The sequence below is a fragment of the Bombina bombina genome, chromosome 7 (genome assembly GCF_027579735.1).
Source record: "Bombina bombina isolate aBomBom1 chromosome 7, aBomBom1.pri, whole genome shotgun sequence".
NCBI lineage: Eukaryota > Metazoa > Chordata > Amphibia > Anura > Bombinatoridae > Bombina > Bombina bombina.
Window position 1 is genome coordinate 642973834 of NC_069505.1, and position 15730 is coordinate 642989563.

Here is a 15730-nt window from a genome sequence, read left to right on the forward strand (position 1 = left end):
CTTTGCAGACTGCCCCTTATCTCAGTTATATTAATATACTTTTTACCTCTGTGATTACCCTGTATCTAAGCCTCTGCAGACTGCCCCTTATCTCAGTTATATTAATACAAGGTAATCACAGAGGTAAAAAGTGTATTAATATAACTGAGATAAGGAGCAGTCTGCAAAGGGTTAGATACAAGGTAATCAGAGGTAAAAAGTGTATCTAACCCTTTGCAGACTGCTCCTTATCTCAGTTATATTAACACACTTTTTACCTCTGTGATTACCCTGTATCTAAGCCTCTGCAGACTACTTCTTATTTCAGTTCTTTTGACAACTTGCATTTTAGCGAATCAGTGCGCTCATAAATAACTCCATGGGCATGGCACACATGAACTAACACCTTCTAACTGTGAAATACTGTCAATTGCATTGAGATGAGGGCCAGACTTCAAGGGCTTAGCTTATGAGCATATCTAGGTTTAGCTTTCAACTACGAATACCAAGAGAAACAAGTAAACGTGATTATAAAAGTGAATCGGAAAGTTGTTTAAAATTGCCCTATCTGAATCATGAGAGTTTAATTTTCACTAGACTGTCCCTTTAATGAGTTGATTCTCTACAGGAGTTGCTGGAGGAGATGAGGAAAGAACTACAGAAAGTGAAAGAAGAGATTATTGAGGGTAAGAAATGTCTTCCTGCAGATGAATTAAGGCAGGGAGAAATCAAGTAGATGGAGAATTCACCCCAACTTAAAGAGCAAAGACATATGCCTTAACCAAGGGTCATCCATTGTCTGAAACTCTAGGTGCTGCTGACAATGACCGTCATTTATAAAAACATAATTTATGTAAGAACTTACCTGATAAATTCATTTCTTTCATATTGGCAAGAGTCCATGAGCTAGTGACGTATGGGATATACATTCCTACCAGGAGGGGCAAAGTTTCCCAAACCTCAAAATGCCTATAAATACACCCTTCACCACACCCACAATTCAGTTTAACGAATAGCCAAGAAGTGGGGTGATAAGAAAGGAGCGAAAGCATCAAACAAGGAATTGGAATAATTGTGCTTTATACAAAAAAATCATAACCACCACAAAAAAGGGTGGGCCTCATGGACTCTTGCCAATATGAAAGAAATGAATTTATCAGGTAAGTTCTTACATAAATTATGTTTTCTTTCATGTAATTGGCAAGAGTCCATGAGCTAGTGACGTATGGGATAGCAGATACCCAAGATGTGGAACTCCACGCAAGAGTCACTAGAGAGGGAGGGATAAAAATAAAGACAGCCAATTCCGCTGAAAAAAGAATCCACTACCCAAATCAAAAGTTTTAATCTTATAATGAAAAAAACTGAAATTATAAGCAGACGAATCAAACTGAAACGGCTGCCTGAAGTACTTTTCTACCAAAAACTGCTTCAGAAGAAGAGAAAACATCAAAATGGTAGAATTTAGTAAAAGTATGCAAAAAAGACCAAGTTGCTGCTTTTCAAAGCTGATCAACAGAAGCTTCATTCTTAAAAGCCCAGGAAGTAGAAACTGACCTAGTAGAATGAGCCGTAATCCTCTGAGGAGGGGATTTAACCGACTCCAAATAAGCATGATGAATCAAAAGCTTTAACCAAGACGCCAAAGAAATGGCAGAAGCCTTCTGACCTTTCCTAGAACCAGAAAAGATAACAAATAGACTAGAGGTCTTTCTGAAATCTTTAGTAGCTTCAACATAATATTTCAAAGCTCTAACTACATCCAAAGAATGTAAAGATCTCTCCATAGAATTCTTAGGATTAGGACACAACGAAGGGACAACAATTTCTCTACTAATGATGTTAGAATTCACAATTTTAGGTAAAAATTTAAATGAAGTCCGCAAAACCGCCTTATCCTCACGAAAAATCAGAAAAGGAGACTCACAAGAAAGAGCAGATAACTCAAAAACTCTTCTAGCAGAAGAGATGGCCAAAAGGAACAGGACTTTCCAAGAAAGTAATTTAATGTCCAGAGAATGCATAGGCTCAAACGGAGGAGCCTGTAAAGCCCTCAAAACCAAATTAAGACTCCAAGGAGGAGAGATTGACTTGATACGAACCAAAGCCTGTACAAAACAATAAATATCAGGAAGATTAGCAATTTTTCTGTGAAACAGAACAGAAAGAGCAGAGATTTGTCCTTTCAAGGAACTTGCAGACAAAACCTTTATCCAAACCATCCTGAAGAAACTGTAAAATTCTAGGAATTCTAAAAGAATGCCAAGAGAATTTATGAGAACACCAAGAAATGTAAGTCTTCCAAACTCTGTAATAAATCTTTCTAGACACGGATTTACGAGCCTGTAACATAGTATTAATCACGGAGTCAGAGAAACCTCTATGACTAAGTATTAAGCGTTCAATTTCGATACCTTCAAATTTAATGATTTGAGATCCTGATGGAAAAATGGGCCTTGAGATAGAAGGTCTGGCCTTAACGGAAGCGTCCAAGGTTGGCAACTGGCCATCCGAACAAGATCCGCATACCAAAACCTGTGTGGCCATGCTGGAGCCACCAGCAGCACAAACAAACGTTCTATTATGATTTTGGAAATGACTTTTGGAAGAAGAACTAGAGGCGGAAAAATATAAGCCGGATGATAATTCCAAGGAAGTGACAACGCATCCACCGCTTCCGCCTGAGGATCCCTGGATCTGGACAGATACCTGGGAAGTTTCCTGTTTAGATGAGAAGCCATCAGATCTATTTCTGGAAGTCCCCATATCTGAACAATCTGAAGAAATACCTCTGGATGAAGAGACCATTCGCCCGGATGTAACGTCTGGCGGCTGAGATAATCCGCTTCCCAATTGTCTATACCTGGGATGTGAACCGCAGAGATTAGACAGGAGCTGGATTCCGCCCATACAAGTATCCGAGATACTTCTTTCATAGCCTGAGGACTGAGTCCCACCTTGATGATTGACATACGCCACGGTTGTGACATTGTCTGTCTGAAAACAAATAAACGATTCTCTCTTCAGAAGAGGCCAGAACTGAAGAGCTCTGAAAATCGCACGGAGTTCCAAAATGTTGATTGGTAATCTCGCCTCCTGAGATTCCCAAACCCCCTGCGCTGTCAGAGATCCCCATACAGCTCCCCAACCTGAAAGACTTGCATCTGTTGTGATCACAGTCCAGGTTGGACGAACAAATGAGGCCCCTTGAACTAAACGATGGTGATCCAACCACCAAGTCAGAGAAAAACGAACATTGGGATTTAAGGATATTAATTGTGATATCTTTGTATAATCCCTGCACCATTGGTTCAGCATACAAAGCTGGAGAGTTCTCATGTGAAAACGAGCAAAGGGTATCGCGTCCGATGCTGCAGTCATGAGACCTAAAATTTCCATGCACAAAGCTACCGAAGGGAATGATTGAGACTGAAGGTTTCGACAAGCTGAAACCAATTTCAGACGTCTCTTGTCTGTTAGAGACAAAGTCATGGATACTGAATCTATTTGGAAACCCAAAAAGGTTACCCTTGTCCGAGGAATCAAGGAACTCTTTGGTAAATTGATCCTCCAACCATGTCTTTGAAGAAACAACACGAGTTGATTCGTATGAGATTCTGCAGAATGTAAAGACTGAGCAAGTACCAAGATATCGTCCAAATAAGGAAATACCGCAATACCCTGCTCTCTGATTACAGAGAGAAGGGCACCGAGAACCTTTGAAAAGATCCTTGGAGCTGTTGCTAGGCCAAAAGGAAGAGCAACAAATTGGTAATGCTTGTCTAGAAAAGAGAATCTCGGGAACTGATAGTGATCCGGATGAATAGGAATATGAAGATATGCATCCTGTAAGTCTATTGTGGACATATAATGCCCTTGCTGAACAAAAGGCAGAATAGTCCTTATAGTCACCATTTTGAATGTTGGTATCCTTACATAACGATTCAATATTTTTAGATCCAGAACTGGTCTGAAAGAATTCTCTTTCTTCGGTACAATGAACAGATTTGAATAAAACCCCAGACCCCGTTCCAGATCTGGAACTGGCACAATTACCCCAGCTGACTCCAGGTCTGAAACACATTTCAGAAAAGCCTGAGCCTTTACTGGGTTTACTGGAATGCGTGAGAGAAAGAATCTTCTCACAGGCGGTCTTATCTTGAAACCTATTCTGTACCCTTGAGAAACAATGTTCTGAATCCAATGATTTCTAATCAAACTGATCCAAACATCTTTGAAAAATCGTGACCTGCCCCCTACCAGCTGTACTGGAATGAGGGCTGCACCTTCATGCAGACTTGGGAGCTGGTTTTGATTTCCTAAAAGGCTTGGATTTATTCCAGACTGGAGAAGGTTTCCAAACGGAGACCGTTCCTTTAGGGGAAGGGTCAGGCTTCTGTTCCTTATTCTGACGAAAGGAACGAAAACGATTAGCAGCCCTATATTTACCCTTAGATTTTTTATCCTGAGGCAAAAAAGCTCCTTTCCCCCCAGAGACAGTTGAAATTATAGAATCCAACTGAGAACCAAATAACTTATTACCTTTTTAAAGAAAGAGAAAGCAACGTTGACTTAGAAGTCATATCTGCATTCCGAGATTTAAGCCATAAAGCTCTTCTAGCTAAAATAGCTAAAGACATATACCTGACATCAATCCTAATGATATCAAAAATGGCATCACAAACAAAGTTATTAGCATGTTGAAGAAGTTTAACAATGCTATAAGCATCAAGGTCCGACACTTGTTGTGCTAAAGCCTCCAAACAGAAAGTGGAAGCTGCAGCAACATCAGCCAAAGAAATAGCAGGCCTAAGAAGATTACCTGAACATAAATAAGCCCTCCTTAGAAATGATTCAAGCTTCCTATCTAAAGGATCCTTAAAAGAAGTACTATCTGCCGTAGGAATAGTAGTACGTTTAGCAAGAGTAGAAATAGCCCCATCAACTTTGGGGATTTTCTCCCAAAACTCTAATCTATCAGACGGCAAAGGGTACAATTTCTTAAACCTTGGAGAAGGAGTAAATGAAGTACCCAGACTATTCCATTCCCTAGAAATTACATCTGAAATAGCATCAGGAACTGGAAAAACTTCTGGAATAACTACATGAGGTTTAAAAAACGAATTTAAACGCTTACTAGTTTTAATATCAAGAGGACTAGACTCCTCCATATCTAATGCAATCAACACTTCTTTCAGTAAAGAACAAATAAACTCCATCTTAAACAAATATGAAGATTTATCAGTGTCAATATCTGAGGCAGAATCTTCTGATCCAGAAAGATCCTCATCAGAGATAGATAAGTCAGAATGATGGCGGTCATTTAAAAATGTATCTGATTTATGAGAAGTTTTAAAAGACCTTTTACGTTTACTAGAAGGAGGTATAACAGACAGAGCCTTCCGAATAGAATTAGAAACAAATTCTTTTACATTAACAGGAACATCCTGAACATTAGATGTTGACGGAGCAACAACAGGTAATGGATTATTACTAATGGAAATATTATCTGCGTTTGATAGTTTATCATGACAACTAACACAAACTACAGCCGGAGGAACAGTTAGCATAAGTTTACAACAAATGCACTTAGCTTTGGTAGGACCGACATCAGGCAGCGTCTTTCCAGAAGTAGATTCTGATCCAGGGTCAGGTTGTGACATCTTGCAATATGTAATAGAAAAAACAACATATAAAGCAAAATTATCAAATTCCTTAAATGACAGTTTCAGGAATGGGAAAAAATGCAAAACAAAACAAGCCTCTAGAAACCAGAAGCAACTAAAAAGTGAGACTTAAATAATGTAAAAAAAAACTGGCGCCAAGTATGACGCCCATATATTTTTTGGCGCCAAAAACGTCTAACAAACACGAGAGTAAAAAATGACGCAACTACGTGAAAACTTCCGGTGTCAACTACGACGCCGGAAATGACATTATTGACGTCAGACAAACGTCAATCTCACGCCAAAAAAGTCTCGCGCCAAAAATGACGCAATAAATTCTAGCATTTTTTGCACCCGCGAGCCTAACAGCCCGCAATTTAGAGGAAAAAATTCAATGAAATTTTTAGGTAAGAAAAATATTAATTCATATGCATTTTCCCAAAAAATTAAGTCTGAAAGAAGGAGAATAAACTGATTGACCTGAATCATGGCAAATATAGTATAAAACATATATTTAGAACTTTACATATAAAGTGCCAAACCATAGCTGAGAGTGTCATAAATAAAAATAAGACTTACCCAAAGACACTCATCTACATAAAGTAGATGGCCAAACCAGTACTGAAACGAGAATCAGTAGAGGTAATGGTATATAAGAGTATATCATCGATCTGAAAAGGGAGTTAGGAGAAGAAATCTCTATGACCGATAACAGAGAACCTATGAAATAGATCCCCTAGAGGAAGACCATGGTATTCAATAGGCAATACTCCCTTCACATCCCTCTGACATTCACTGCACTCTGAGAGGAAAACCGGGCTTCAGCCTGCTGCGAAGCGCATATCAACGTAGAAATCTAGCACAAACTTACTTCACCACCTCCATGGGAGGCAAAGTTTGTAAAACTGAATTGTTGGTGTGGTGAGGGGTGTATTTATAGGCATTTTGAGGTTTGGGAAACTTTTCCCCTCCTGGTAGGAATGTATATCCCATACGTCACTAGCTCATGGACTCTTGCCAATTACATGAAAGAAATAAACCTAATAAAGACATATGCCTTAACTAACCAAGGGTCATCCATTGTCTGAAACTCTAGGTGCTGCTGATAATGACCGTCATTTATAAAATAAACCAAAGACATATGCCTTAACTAACCAAGGGCCATCCATTGTCTGAAACTCTAGGTGCTGCTGACAATGACTAACGTTATTTATAAAATAAACCTAATAAAGACATATGCCTTAACTTACCAAGGGCCATCCATTGTCTGAAACTCTAGGTGCTGCTGATAATGACCGTCATTTATAAAATAAACCAAAGACATATGCCTTAACTAACCAAGGGCCATCCATTGTCTGAAACTCTAGGCGCTGCTGACAATGACTAACGTTATTTATAAAATAAACCTAATAAAGACATATGCCTTAACTAACCAAGGGTCATCCATTGTCTGAAACTCTAGGTGCTGCTGACAATGACTAACGTTATTTATAAAATAAACCAAAGACATATGCCTTAACTAACCAAGGGCCATCCATTGTCTGAAACTCTAGGCACTGCTGACAATGACTAACGTTATTTATAAAATAAACCTAATAAAGACATATGCCTTAACTAACCAAGGGTCATCCATTGTCTGAAACTCTAGGCACTGCTGACAATGACTAACGTTATTTATAAAATAAACCTAATAAAGACATATGCCTTAACTAACCAAGGGCCATCCATTGTCTGAAACTCTAGGCGCTGCTGACAATGACTAACGTCATTTATAAAATAAACCTAATAAAGACATATGCCTTAACTAACCAAGGGCCATCCATTGTCTGAAACTCTAGGTGCTGCTGACAATGACTAACGTTATTTATAAAATAAACCAAAGACATATGCCTTAACTAACCAAGGGTCATCCATTGTCTGAAACTCTAGGTGCTGCTGACAATGACCGTCATTTATAATATAAACCAAAGACATATGCCTTAACTAACCAAGGGTCATCCATTGTCTGAAACTCTAGGTGCTGCTGACAATGACCGTCATTTATAAAATAAACCTAATAAAAGACATATGCCTTAACTAACCAAGGGTCATCCATTGTCTGAAACTCTAGGTGCTGCTGACAATGACCGTCATTTATAAAATAAACCTAATAAAGACATATGCCTTAACTAACCAAGGGCCATCCATTGTCTGAAACTCTAGGTGCTGCTGATAATGACCGTCATTTATAAAATAAACCTAATAAAGACATATGCCTTAACTAACCAAGGGCCATCCATTGTCTGAAACTCTAGGTGCTGCTGACAATGACTAACGTTATTTATAAAATAAACCTAATAAAGACATATGCCTTAACTAACCAAGGGTCATCCATTGTCTGAAACTCTAGGTGCTGCTGACAATGACCGTCATTTATAAAATAAACCTAATAAAGACATATGCCTTAACTAACCAAGGGCCATCCATTGTCTGAAACTCTAGATGCTGCTGACAATGACCAACGTCATTTATAAAATAAACCTAATAAAGACATATGCCTTAACTAACCAAGGGTCATCCATTGTCTGAAACTCTAGGTGCTGCTGACAATGACTAACGTCATTTATAAAATAAACCTAATAAAGACATATGCCTTAACTAACCAAGGGCCATCCATTGTCTGAAACTCTAGGTGCTGCTGACAATGACTAACGTTATTTATAAAATAAACCAAAGACATATGCCTTAACTAACCAAGGGTCATCCATTGTCTGAAACTCTAGGTGCTGCTGACAATGACCGTCATTTATAATATAAACCAAAGACATATGCCTTAACTAACCAAGGGTCATCCATTGTCTGAAACTCTAGGTGCTGCTGACAATGACTAACGTTATTTATAAAATAAACCTAATAAAGACATATGCCTTAACTAACCAAGGGTCATCCATTGTCTGAAACTCTAGGTGCTGCTGACAATGACCGTCATTTATAATATAAACCAAAGACATATGCCTTAACTAACCAAGGGTCATCCATTGTCTGAAACTCTAGGTGCTGCTGACAATGACCGTCATTTATAAAATAAACCTAATAAGACATATGCCTTAACTAACCAAGGGTCATCCATTGTCTGAAACTCTAGGTGCTGCTGACAATGACCGTCATTTATAAAATAAACCTAATAAAGACATATGCCTTAACTAACCAAGGGCCATCCATTGTCTGAAACTCTAGGTGCTGCTGATAATGACCGTCATTTATAAAATAAACCTAATAAAGACATATGCCTTAACTAACCAAGGGCCATCCATTGTCTGAAACTCTAGGTGCTGCTGACAATGACTAACGTTATTTATAAAATAAACCTAATAAAGACATATGCCTTAACTAACCAAGGGTCATCCATTGTCTGAAACTCTAGGTGCTGCTGACAGTGACCGTCATTTATAAAATAAACCTAATAAAGACATATGCCTTAACTAACCAAGGGTCATCCATTGTCTGAAACTCTAGGTGCTGCTGACAATGACTAACGTTGTTTATAAAAATAAACCTAATAAAGACATATGCCTTAACTAACCAAGGGTCATCCATTGTCTGAAACTCTAGGTGCTGCTGACAATGACTAACGTTATTTATAAAATAAACCTAATAAAGACATATGCCTTAACTAACAAGGGTCATCCATTGTCTGAAACTCTAGGTGCGGCTGACAATGACTAACGTCATTTATAAAATAAAGACATATGCCTTAACTAACCAAGGGCCATCCATTGTCTGAAACTCTAGGTGCTGCTGACAATGACTAACGTCATTTATAAAATAAACCTAATAAAGACATATGCCTTAACTAACAAGGGTCATCCATTGTCTGAAACTCTAGGTGCTGCTGAAAATCACCAACGTAATTTGTAAAATAAACCTAATAAAGGATTTGGTTGATCACACTTGGTTAATGATCTTCTTGAGATCTATCAAGTAATCCATAAAGCTTTGTAAATAGCTGGTGTCTTAGAAACAATTGAGTTTTATAAAGGAAATGCAATATTCTCGGCAGAACCCCCTCCCAACAAAGCTGCTAGTATCTTTCAATGACCAGTGACCATTCAGATCAAGATTTAAAACGATACAAAGGATAGAAGGTGCCTTCTTGGTGCAGCACAGTTACTCAAATATACGTAATGATTATATTACATAGTGCTCACAAGCATCCGATGTACTTAGTAGCGCATGCTAGCATCTCCCAGTTCACTAATACCAGGTCAGCGACTCCCTGCTTACCGGAAGGTGATGATGCAATGATTTTATTTGAAACCATTTCAAGTTAAAAAGTGTTGATTAAAAGTTACAACATCATAGAAACAAAAGGAGCAGACACACGCTCTCCTTTTACAGAACTGCAACGCATTTCTCAGATGCGGTAGCAATTAGCCAGAGGTCAGATCTCTGGGAAATGTTATAAATGTGCCCCACAATACAGTGGTGTGTACACATTATAGCATTTTTATTTTCTGATAAAATAACTGCACCAAGCTAAAGTTGTGTGTACCCAGTAAATATAAATGTATATGCTTTTATACGTATATATTTGTGTTACTATGTGTATATATATTCATATATATTTACAATTTGCTAAGCAACTTTTCCCCTTTACTGCGCTAGTGGAAGCGCACTATTGCGCTCATAGCTTCCTAGCAATCGCGTTCGCATTGTGGGGCACTTCAAATGCCAGCGCACAATTGCGTGCGCTGGTATTAAGAGTGGAGCGCAAATATCACACTTGCAAAAGCGCAACTTTGTTTTTCACTCATAATCTGGCGTATAGTTTATACCTTTTCCTCTAATTCAGTCATCAGGGCTGGTATATGCCAAAACATTGCGATTTAACATGTATAAATGCCGTTTTATTATCTTTTATTTATATAGCAACACAAAATATTGTATCGCTATTTAATGTATATGCAGTCTCACTTAAACTGCTTTTTCCCCCACTTTCTAGCGTTCACACAGGAACTCCGCAAACGGGGGACCCCTTGAAAGAATCTTCCTTCCCAGCGATGTCTCAGGCTCCAACTACTGCGTTCGACTTGCAGCTCATAAGTCATTCCTCTGCTGTGCGGGGGCTTTAATGAAGAGGGAGCGGCGTTGCCACACCCCCACGACTATGCACACATGGCATCCTATGCTAATTTATACATTTCAATGCACATAATCTGGGCTAATCATAGCTTCGCGGACTACTAATCATAGCTTTGCCCAAAGATAATGCCCTGTACTAATCACTGCCCTATGCGCACACAGCAGGACCTACTAATAATTATTCTGCAGTGTATACTGTACTAATCACTGCCCTATGCACACACAGCAGGACCTACTAATAATTATTCTGCAGCGTATACTGTACTAATCACACTGCATTCTGTATTAACCATCTTCTCATAGTAACATTTCATTTGTCCTCCCTGCATTTCTACTTTGTCGCTGCATTTCCACAGTGCAGTACTAAACGGGTTAGCAAAGGCTACAAGCTTTGACCAATAGGACTGTTTTTTTTAAAAAGGGATGATTTTTTTTTACAATTTTAAATACAATGTTTTGTATAAAAATTATGGTGTAACAGAAGCAGCGCTGCATTGCTATATCACCGCAATGCTATGTAGGTTGCGCTGACGGTGGTGGGATTAGGGTTATTTTATTTACATAGAGGCTTAGGTTAAGACACTGGATGAGGGAAGGTAATGGTTTGGAAGCCCCTGACTACCCTATATTGTCGCTACATCACGCACGAGTATCAAGGGAGAGGGGCTACCACGTGCTCTGGGGTCAAATATGGTTAATATATATATAAAAATATTTGAAGGGTTTTTTGTATCCTGTTTTTCTAGAAATAAATGTTGGCCTACTGTATGAAGAAAGTGTTGCCTCTTAATAAAAAAAGTGATGTCTAACACACACACAGCCACTTCACAAATATATAACTTTTATTCCATGTATATACAAATTTATATTCATTGAATGTGCGATTCCTTGGGGGTGGGACTATAGCTCCTCACGTAGAGAAATCCTCAATGTCATACAGTGCTTTTCTCCATGAAGCTGGGAGGGAAGAATGAGGCAGAATCTGGGTACGGTGCTCCTTGCAGAGGGAAAATCACTTGGAAATTAACTTTCTCTCTGCCTCTCTGGCACGGGCATCCAGCTCCTCTGTAAGAAGTGCCAATCGCGTAATCTCGCCCTCTAATGACCCAAGACGGGCCTCCAGTTCTTCTTCCTTCCTACGGGTGTTGCTAGATTGTCTTGCATACTCCGCTACTAAGCAACCGCCTCCAATAAGGAAGATAATGGCCTCTCCCAAGAGCTCTGCCCCCAGCTCTGCAGCTACTTCCTCGTTTAAAGGCTTTATGGCCGCTCCACGGAATCCCATGATCCTCATCTTTGCACGCATCTCCACCCAGTGGTACACTGCAGAGAGAGAGTCAAAAGATGGCATTAGAAAGTATAATAGATTTAAAGATGTCCCTAGATTTTAACACCTTCAATAAAAGTACTATATAATGATTCAGTACCAGTAAAGAGATAGCGTGAGGTACAGTGTTAATATGAACACGCATGACATACAGAAGTACTATTATAATGATTCAGGACCAGTAAAGAGATAGCGTGAGGTACAGTGTTAATATGAACATGCATGAAATACAGAAGTACCATATAATGATTCAGGACCAGTAAAGAGATAGCGTGAGGTACAGTGTTAATATGAACATGCATGAAATACAGAAGTACCATATAATGATTCAGGACTAGTAAAGAGATAGCGTGAAGTACAGTGTTAATATGAACACGCATGAAATACAGAAGTACCATATAATGATTCAGTACCAGTAAAGAGATAGCGTGAGGTACAGTGTTAATATGAACACACATGAAATACAGAAGTACCATATAATGATTCAGGACCAATAAAGAGATAGCGTGAGGTACAGTGTTAATATGAACATGCATGACATACAGAAGTACCATATAATGATTCAGGACCAGTAAACAGATAGCGTGAGGTACAGTGTTAATATGAACACAGAGAATAAATAAGATACACAGCGGGCGAATGGTAACCAAGAGTTACGCCAAGCTGGTAACTATAAGAGTTGCCAAAAGGACAAAGGTAATGTAAATCTGCTTAATGGTCAATATACAGGTGTATTTATACAAATATAAAATTCACATCTAGGCTAGTGTAGACAGAGACTATATACTAATGTATGGAAAAATAGTAAATTACTGTAGATCCAAAAAATGCTATGAAAGCAATAGAAATAATCAAACCAGTGATATATAACAACTAAAATATACAAAATGTAACAATGTTGCAATATAATGTATATATTCAAAATAAAAAAATAAATGAATGTAATGTCCTGTAATAAAGATTGTCCAAATGACAAAGTATCACGGCTCCAGGCAGCTCCTCTGGTATGTTGCGCCACGACAAATAGGAAGGTCTAAAATGAAAGAATAGAGGGCGCCATATGGTGCAAATCAAACAGGTAACCAATGGTACAGGTACAAGTGCGGCTGAAATCTTACTCACGTGATGAAGAGCACAGTAGTGCAATATTTGCAGGCCGGAACCAATGGGTCGTCAGGCAGACACCTGGGCACACTAAGGGTTAATAGTATCCTCGTCCCATCCAGGAGGAGTTCAGAAATGGTTTCATCAGGCTGTGACACGGAGAAACGCGTTGCTACTATTTTAAAGTGATGGTAAACTCTCACCTTCTTAAAATCAGATCTGGAATGTAAGCGCTATTTTAGATGGAGTTTTATTCATCATGTGCAATGAAGATGCGCTATAACTTAGTTATTAATATAGATATGAAATTCAAATACCCCACGTTACACCACCCACTTTAAAAGTCAATTTTCCTGTCAGCTAAATGATTGAATTACTCTCCAATCAATGCTCTAGCTACAACAAAAGTGCCATATGGGGAGAGCGCTGATTGGACAACAATTCAATCTGTTGGCTCACAGAAAATGTTACTTTTGAAGTGGGCGGAGGAGCATGCAGTATTTGAATTTCATATCTATATTATTGTTATACTGCATCTTCATTACAGCTAATGAATTAAACTCCATCTAAAATAGCGCTTACATTCCAGATCTGATTTTAAAAAGGGGAGAGTTTACCATCACTTTAATCTTTTAAATACATTTTTATTACACAATTCTCGCTGCTGCTTGTTCATGCTGCTTGCTCTTGTTGGCCCTCAATTACCATCGTTGTACATTGCGATGTCATTTGTGGCACAAAGGAACATCTCTGTAAAATAGTAGCAACGCGTTTCTCCGTGTCACAGCCTGATGAAACCATCTCTGGACTCCCTCCTGGATGGGACGAGGATACTATTAACCCTTAGTGTGCCCAGGTGTCTGCCGGACGACCCATTGGTTCCGGACTGCTAATATTGCACTACTGTGCTCTTCATCATGCGATTAAGATTTCAGCCGCACTTGTACCTGTACCATTGGTTACCCGTTTGATTTGCACCATATGGCACCCTCTATTCTTTCATTTTAGACCTTAATATGAACACGCATGACATACAGAAGTACCATATAATGATTCAGGACCAATAAAGAGATAGCGTGAGGTACAGTGTTAATATGAACACGCATGAAATACAGAAGTACCATATAATGATTCAGTACCAATAAAGAGATAGCGTGAGGTACAGTGTTAATATGAACACGCATGACATACAGAAGTACCATATAATGATTCAGGACCAATAAAGAGATAGCGTGAGGTACAGTGTTAATATGAACACGCATGACATACAGAAGTACCATATAATGATTCAGGACCAATAAAGAGATAGCGTGAGGTACAGTGTTAATATGAACACGCATGAAATATAGATGTGCCATTATGGGTGCAGAAAGCTTAAACACTGAGTTATTAAAACTCAGATGGTGTGTAAGCAAGCCAGGGAAATTGTGTACATGGTAAGTGTAAAGCCAGCAGAATGTTGTACAGGAAGCGTTACTCACTGGAGAGAAATAAGTTACTTCTATAGAGCTCCTGTCCAGAGATGAGCACCAATGGCTGATGTATTAGATAAGGCACTGGTGTATGGTTATGATGCTCTTTGTATAGTATAGGGGTAACGACCATAAGATGTTACTGTATTAGATAAGGCACTGGTGTATGGTTATGGTCTAGTGATCAATGGGTTGTGCTCTTTGTATAGTATAGGGGTAATGACCATAAGATGTTACTGTATTAGATAAGGCACTGGTGTATGGTTATGGTCTAGTGATCAATGGGTTGTGCTCTTTGTATAGTATAGGGGTAATGACCATAAGATGTTACTGTAGTAGATAAGGCACTGGTGTATGGTTATGGTCTAGTGATCAATGGGTTGTGCTCTTTGTATAGTATAGGGGTAATGACCATAAGATGTTACTGTAGTAGATAAGGCACTGGTGTATGGTTATGGTCTAGTGATCAATGGGTTGTGCTCTTTGTATAGTATAGGGGTAATGACCATAAGATGTTACTGTAGTAGATAAGGCACTGGTGTATGGTTATGGTCTAGTGATAAATGGGTTGTGCTCTTTGTATAGTATAGAAGTAATGACCATAAGATGTTACTGTAGTAGATAAGGCACTGGTGTATGGTTATGGTCTAGTGATCAATGGGTTGTGCTCTTTGTATAGTATAGGGGTAATGACCATAAGATGTTACTGTAGTAGATACGGCACTGGTGTATGGTTATGGTCTAGTGATCAATGGTTTGTGCTCTTTGTATAGTATAGAAGTAATGACCATAAGATGTTACTGTAGTAGATAAGGCACTGGTGTATGGTTATGGTCTAGTGATCAATGGGTTGTGCTCTTTGTATAGTATAGGGGTAATGACCATAAGATGTTACTGTAGTAGATACGGCACTGGTGTATGGTTATGGTCTAGTGAGAAATGGGTTGTGCTCTTTGTATAGTATAGGGGTAATGACCATAAGATGTTACTGTATTAGATAAGGCACTGGTGTATGGTTATGGTCTAGTGAGAAATGGGTTGTGCTCTTTGTATAGTATAGG

The 15730-nt window shown here is 38.8% G+C and overlaps 1 protein-coding gene across 2 annotated transcripts in view; it reads left to right on the top strand.

Moving 5' to 3' along the window:
• The window catches only part of VASP (vasodilator stimulated phosphoprotein), a 210069-nt gene extending 198527 nt beyond the window's left edge, over nt 1-11542 (top strand). For both annotated transcript variants that reach the window (XM_053688823.1, XM_053688822.1), the window contains exons 11-12: nt 608-665; nt 10627-11542. In XM_053688823.1, the coding sequence (XP_053544798.1) occupies nt 608-665; nt 10627-10664 (96 nt within the window). In that variant the 3' untranslated portion in view covers nt 10665-11542. The remainder of the gene's footprint in view (nt 1-607; nt 666-10626) is intronic.
• Nucleotides 11543-15730: the final 4188 nt, after the last annotated feature.